Genomic DNA, 7,040 nt, shown 5'->3' with positions numbered 1-7,040 from the left:
GTCTTGTTGAAGAGTTAAGAGAGCAACTTGAAGAGAAAGAAGGAGAGGTTGATGATAAAGAGAGGGAACTGACTGAAGCTAAGGATCGTATCACTGCACTCGAGAACCAAATGGTGGAATACGCTTCACTCATGAACGACCAATCAAAAGTATGTACATTAATATTGTGTATACATGTACATGTACACGTTTCTTCTATTGTTTGTTTTTAACGACCTGGGGGCGTAGCCCCCAGGTCGTTCCTATAATTGATTTCACCTTCGCGCTATGTATATATATATATATATATATATTTATTTGTATGTCCACACTTACATTTCTTCTATACACGTTGTATTGGAGAAATAACACGCCTTACCCCACACTCCTTTACATGAGTGGGTGTGGCCACGGCAAACAAAATGGCGGTTTACACATGGGACAAAGTTAAGAGCTTTCTAACAGTAAGAGAGCATAGAGATACTGTCTAAAGACTTCTCTAGAAGCATTATAAGGTAGAGAGAACCTCTATAAGTCTTAATAATGACAAAATTATACTTGCAAGGTAGTGAAATCAATTATAGGAATATTTTTTACACTGTTATGCTTGTTACATTCACATTCATGTTCACTGTACACTATATTGGGTGGTTTTTAGGAAGTTTCAATTTTGGAAATTTTACAATTTCACAACAATAATAAAATCACTAGTATAGGGCTGTATTTTTGTGCCTACTAAAACATGTACACGTATGTGTACTTGTGTAATTATAATTTCTCTCTCCCTCTCTCTCTCTCTCAGACTATCCAGTCCACTCATCATTACACCCAGCAGAGTGCCAAACTGCAGGAGCTCTACTCTAAAGCAATGGAGTTTTGTAAGAAACAACAGATTGAGTATCAAGAGAAAATATCATCACTTGAGAAGGACATTGAGAAGTAAGAGGAAGAGATGGGAAGCATTTGTACACGTACTGCTAGTATGCTTAAGTTGGACTATAAATTTAGTGTGTGAACTTTGATCACTGATCACTGATCTTGATCTCTGATCTTGATCTTGATCCCTGATCTTGATCTTGATCCCTGATCATAAACTTACACAGTTGACATTCTTGTTTGATCAGTTCATAGAATTTTAAAGTTAAATCCATAAAAATTTGCAGCTATGCGGTACATGTACATGTACATGTATTTCATTACAGGGTCCGTACGTTAAGTGCTGATAGTACTGTTAAAATTGAAGTTATGGAGAAACTAAAAGCGGAAGTTGAGGGTAACAGATCTCAAATGAAATCCTTTCTAAAAGAGATGGAGGCTAAGGACCGACTAATACAATCACTTCAGGACAGACTCAGTGGAAAACCCGACCCAAAGGTACTGTAGTACATGCACTATAATGTACATGTACATATATGTCATGTGTACATGTTCATGTGTGCATTTAAATACCTTAACATGTTCCTTGCTATGTACATGTACATGTACATGGCTGGGGTAGAAAAATTTTAGTTCACAATTTCAAAATTTTAGTGATGTTAGCTTCAAGGGGGCCCCATGGGGACTATTGATAAATTTGTATTTATATTCCCAACCTACATGTACATGTACATGTACATTTCTTGAGCAAAGCACACTCAGATGAAATCTTTTTGTATACATGTGTATGTACATCTGGGCGTGACTAGGAGGTGTGGTCACCCAGGAGGCGGAGCCCCTTAAATGTTTTACGGTCTTTCTAATATTCTTATTACCATTCGCACTCCTGCTGTAGTACATGTACGTGTGTGTGTGTATTTTTATATTAAAGAGACAAAGTTTGTGAAATATTTTAGCAAAAAAACCAAAATACTACAGATTACTACAAAATGCTACATGTACATGTACTGTACATGTACATGTCTACTCATAAAAGTCCTAATGCTATATCTACTTGAAGTAACTAGCTACTGTCCAAGTGTCCATCAATGTTAGTTGATTTGACTGACTCCCTTATCTCCTTCTAAGCATCATTTGGGATGTCTTCAGTGAATAGTGGTATCTCTTGAAATGATACCAATTGACACCATTGGCATATGAGGAGTGAGACCCAACCAAATAAAGACCGTTGAGGTTTGATTGATGACAGTGCTTATACCACCATGCTCCTTTATAACGTTTTGCACAGTCTTCTGAGCGGCCAAGATCATTGTCTTGATCTCTGGTAGAGAACTTCATTCCATTATGATAGCTCAGGCTATCTCCAGCAGTTCCTTTATATCCAGTGACAGTTAGTTTATACTTACTAGCTGCATTCCCAACTCCAAAGGTGTGGTAATAAGCATATTTTTTTATCCCTGCAAAGTCCTCCAGTTCTATACGGAGAAAACTGGGGTTTCTTGCTGTGAGTCGGTTTATTTTGTTAAGTCCCAGCCAGAACTCTCCGTTGAGGTCTCCAAATCCTTTAACATAGTCAGCCCAGTTGAGGTAGAAGTTAACAGAACCATCCATTCTCCTTTGAAATACAGTCCAGCCACCTCCTTTACTCATATCACAATATACCTATTGAATATAAGTTATATTATATGTACAGTGTAGCTTCTTTATTAAGGACACAATTGGGCCCACACTACCTGTCCTTAATACAGAGTGTCCTCATTTCAGAGGTACTTTTGCATAGGCTTGTACCAATTATATTAATATTATATGTACCTCAAAGGCTGGTAGTTCATCAGGTTTCACTTTATATACTCCACTGCATCTGTAGCCTGCATCATACAGCTCCTTACAATCTCGACGGATGCAAGCTATTGTATGGGACCAATAAACTTCAATTGTAATATTACCATAGTATACCTGATGATGACTGTCCAGTAACAATCACAAGAATGAACCAACTCACCAGTAAAAACCAATAAGACATATTCTCTTTAAGTCTTGTATAGCTACAAATATGAACTGAGACTTACCAGCAGTGAGTGACTGGTTTTTATACCCGTTTTGCTATTTTTCAACTTTAGCTGCAAGTTTTGCTTCATAAAGGATACTGTAGTACCATACAGACTCACTATTATGATCACAAGGTGTTTTTGTTTTGATATTTATTGATATTATTATTCATGAAATACTAGAAACATAAACACTGAGGTGCCAATCATTAATGTGTTAACTATAAACTCTGTAGGAAAAACAAAACACTGAATCAATGGAGAGTATTTATTATTGCAGAACACACAGGTACATGTACAATAGTTTGGTGTTATTGAAGGAGATCGAAGTTTATAAAAGCATTTATTAAATAAACTACTGTCTATCTAGAAATTTTTACTGCGATTTAAATTTTACTGAATTAGAATTTCAAAAAATTAGATCATCCATATAATTACAGTACATGCCACATTCAATAATACATGACACAGTGATTTTTTAAGTAAAAATTAAATCACAGCACAATTTTAAAACACAAAAATTTTCTACCACACTAATTTCCTAATCTACGATATATCATGAAACTGTATACACTGCTTGAAGTTATTACAACAATACTGAACAGTGCTGTGAAAACTGATTGACTAGTTTCATGTACAAGCACTGTTAGTGTTGTATGGCTGGTGATTTGGAGAATCTAAAACTTGACAGATTTGGTGACTATTCATAGTCATATTTGCTAAAATAAAACTCACAATTTTGAAACATTATAATTGTATATACAAGTGACCACAAATTTCCAAAATCCATGCAAGATACCCTATTCAAACACTATATGTCAATTTGCAATTATTTTGTCCTTCACAAAATGATACTGATTGTAACTTTATTTTCATTATTTTATCATTACTTGTAGTTTGGTGAGTTGGAGCTGGTGACATTACAAGAGAAGTGTGATGCATGGAGAGACAGAGCTGAGTCATTGAGTAATGAAATGGATGAACTGAAGAGTCTCTTAGCTCAACTTTCAATAGACAAACTAGCAGCAGAAGAACAGCTGGAACAACACTTGAAGGTAAAAGAAGAGGAATGGAGTAATACTGTGTAGTAGCAAATTTTTTCAGGCAGAATTTTTGTCAATTATAGGCATGTACTCAGTGTACATGTACATGTATGTCTTATGTTAAAATTGAACTCTGAAATTATCTCAATTTTATGATGACTACAGTATTAGTACCATAGGCGGTTGCAGGCCTGGGCATAGGGGGCAATGCCCACGTTGACTTTTTGATAAATAATTATATTCATGATTCTGGTGTGGGCATCCAGTGTAAACTGTGGTAGTTCAACAGGCTTTGTTGTTTTATGCTAAGAAGCCATCTCAATGAAGTTATAGATCAGTATTGTCCATTTTCCTTGCAAAAATGTATGGAACCACACCCACTAATTATTGATGCCCAGGTCAAACCAAATTTCTACAACTGCCCATGATTAGTACTGTATTTCAGTATTAAAAGTTTGGACTAATTCTCAGTCACTATTAATTTGAGTTACTTGTACAGGGCATTGATTCACTGATGCATAACAGTCCTTTATACATGTATATTTAACTATAACTAAACTGTAAACCTGTCTACAGTACAGTTGTATCATAATGTATGTTTTTAATTGCATGCAGAGCCAGTCATCATCAGATTCAAGACATGATAGTATGAGACAAGTACAGGAGCTACAGAGTCTGAGACTTAAGATGGAGAATACAATACACTCATTGAAGGCTGAGAAGGCTGAACTGTCACAGAGAAATGCTGAACTAGTCGAATCATGTGATCCAGAGAAATATGCCAAACTAAAGAAAGAGGTACAGTATATGTAATTATGTAATGGCTTTGAATAAAATTGGGGGTAATTTTTGAGCCAATTTTTGAAAGAAAACTGTATTTTTCAAAATTTTTACTGATTTTTTAAAAATGGCCATGACTTGAAAAATATTTTTCGAAATCAGCTCAAACTTTCTACATGGCATAAAGACATCAATATGTATCAAAAAATGTAATAAAAATTTTGGGTGATTTCGGACCCATTTTTCGGGAAAACCATGGGCTATAGTATAGCCTTGGGTATTTCTCAAAATTTTGGCATTTTCTTTAAAATGGCTGTAACTCGAAAAAATTTTGTCGGAATCAGCTCAAACTTTCTACATAGCATAAGGACATCAGTATGTATCAGAAAATGTAATAAAATTTGGGGTGATTTTGGACCTATTTTTTGGAAAAAACCATGGGCTATAGCCTTGGGTATTTTTCACATTTTTTGGCATTTTCTTAAAATGGTCGTAACTTGAAAAATTGAACCTGGAATCAGCTCAAACTTTCTACATAGCATAAGGACATCAATATGTATCAGAAAATGTATTAAAAATTTGGGGTGATTTTGGAGCCATTTTTCGGAAAAAAGCATGGGCATAGCCTTGGGTATTTTTCAAAAATGGCCGATTTCTTTAAATGGCCATAACTCAAAAAATGTTTGTCAGAATCAGCTCAAACTTTGTACACAGCATAAGGACATTAATATGTATCAAAAAATGTAATAAAAATTTGGGATGATTTTGGAGCCATTTTTTGAAAAAACCATGGGCTATAGCAAGCTTAAGTATTTTTCAAAAATTGGTTGGTTTTGAAAATGCTCATTTTAAAATCAGAAACAAATATTTGTCTATTGTTATTTCATACTATTAACTCTTTGTTCTATTGTCTGCTGTGCTGTAGGTGGTGTCCATGTCCAAAAAACTCAAAGAGAAGGAGACAGAGATATCAAAATTAACGGAATCACTTCACTTCCACACTGAGGGTAACCGTGAGCTGAAGGAACACCTTGATGCTGCCCTGAATGAAGAAACAATAGCTAAAATAGAGCAAAGGATTAGCAAGTACAAGACAGAGAGGGACACCACAAAGGAAGCAATGAAGACCCTAAGAGCTTCATATGATGAACAATTATCACTGAAAGAATCCACCATATTGAGCCTTAGAGAAGAACTGTTGAAGTATCAGGAAGAGAAGCAAGCCTGGGCTGTCAAGTATAAGAAAAGAAAGAGCGAGCTCTCTGAACTCAAGAAAGGTTCTAAGGAAGCCATAGCAAAGCTTCATAGCCAGTTACAAGAGAAGGAGCAACTACTACAGAGTCTTGCTGCACATGATACTGATAGAGATGATGATGATGATGATGATGATGATGATGATGATGGAGGAGGTAATAGTGATGCAAATCAGGAGGCAGAGCATGTACATGTAAGTAATGAAGAAGAGATGGAGGAAGATAATGAATTGTATCTAACAGCTGTCAGCGACTCATTTCAATCAGGACCCTCAGCTCCAACTACAAAACACTCCACAGACATTAAACAAAAAACTTCTCCATCACTTTCACGTCATACTCGATCATCAATCCACAAAAGTAGCAAAGAGGCAATTCCCTGTCATACTCACCTAAGAGGAGCTTCTAAAGCAACTACTTCAACATCATCTCAAGTGATTGTAAGAACAAAGACCGGAGAGAAGCAGTCAGTGATAGTGCCTGGAGTATTAGAAGAGATGCCGATAGGCAGTATAGTAGTAGTGAAGAGGAAGGATGGTATCTATGAGCAAGGACTCCTGAGATATATTGGGAAGGAACAGTGTGGTGTTGAACTGGAGCTACCAAGTATGCTAATGCAGTAATACTGTAATTTTTGAGGGCTACAAATTTTGGGAATTTGCCAAAAAAATTTGCAAAATTATATTGTTCGGCTTTTTGACCCGTACTATAAATTAATTTTTGCAAATCTTACAGCCCTCAAAAATTGTGCTGTATGGTAATAATAGTAAAGATTATTTTTATATTTCTTTATAACTGTTATTTTGTTAGGAGAAGGAACAAATGGTAAAAGTTATGACGGAACCTATAAAGATGGTCAACGCTATTTTCACTGGTAAGGACTAATCCCTTTTTCATGCTTTCCATTAATAATCTCATTATTATTATTTTATTATTATTATTATTATTAATTACAATAATAATAAGTGGCCTAAGAAACAAACACAAGAGATACATGTAGTAGAGGGAGGCAAAAAAGGAGAACAGAAAAGAGGCAAACAAAAGCAAGAATAAATTATATA

The 7,040-nt window shown here is 35.4% G+C and overlaps 2 protein-coding genes across 3 annotated transcripts; one reads left to right on the top strand and one right to left on the bottom strand.

Annotated features, from left to right (window-relative positions):
- The first annotated feature begins 6 nt into the window (after nucleotides 1-6).
- On the top strand, nucleotides 7-7,009 carry LOC109588211 (intracellular protein transport protein USO1-like). The gene is made up of 7 exons (XM_020004392.1): nucleotides 7-149; nucleotides 782-918; nucleotides 1,182-1,353; nucleotides 3,800-3,958; nucleotides 4,562-4,744; nucleotides 5,652-6,585; nucleotides 6,790-7,009. The coding sequence occupies exons 1-7, from the start codon at nucleotides 111-113 to the stop codon at nucleotides 6,855-6,857; spliced, it is 1,692 nt and encodes a 563-aa protein (XP_019859951.1). The 5' UTR covers nucleotides 7-110; the 3' UTR covers nucleotides 6,858-7,009.
- Nucleotides 1,790-2,923, bottom strand: LOC100633103 (ficolin-1-like). 2 transcript variants are annotated; one of them, XM_020004393.1, is made up of 3 exons: nucleotides 2,812-2,923; nucleotides 2,668-2,762; nucleotides 1,790-2,517 (listed from the first exon to the last, which is right to left on the bottom strand). In XM_020004393.1, exons 1-3 carry the CDS (start codon nucleotides 2,876-2,878, stop codon nucleotides 1,969-1,971), a joined length of 711 nt encoding a protein of 236 aa, XP_019859952.1. In that variant the 5' UTR covers nucleotides 2,879-2,923; the 3' UTR covers nucleotides 1,790-1,968. The 2 variants fall into 2 exon arrangements, with proteins under 2 accessions (XP_019859952.1, XP_019859953.1); XM_020004394.1 differs by having other exon boundaries at nucleotides 2,668-2,764; nucleotides 2,817-2,920.
- Nucleotides 7,010-7,040: the final 31 nt, after the last annotated feature.

Source organism: Amphimedon queenslandica, unplaced genomic scaffold (genome assembly GCF_000090795.2).
Source record: "Amphimedon queenslandica unplaced genomic scaffold, v1.1 AMPQUscaffold_12233, whole genome shotgun sequence".
Lineage (NCBI taxonomy): Eukaryota > Metazoa > Porifera > Demospongiae > Haplosclerida > Niphatidae > Amphimedon > Amphimedon queenslandica.
This window is presented reverse-complemented; position numbering and strand designations above follow the sequence as displayed.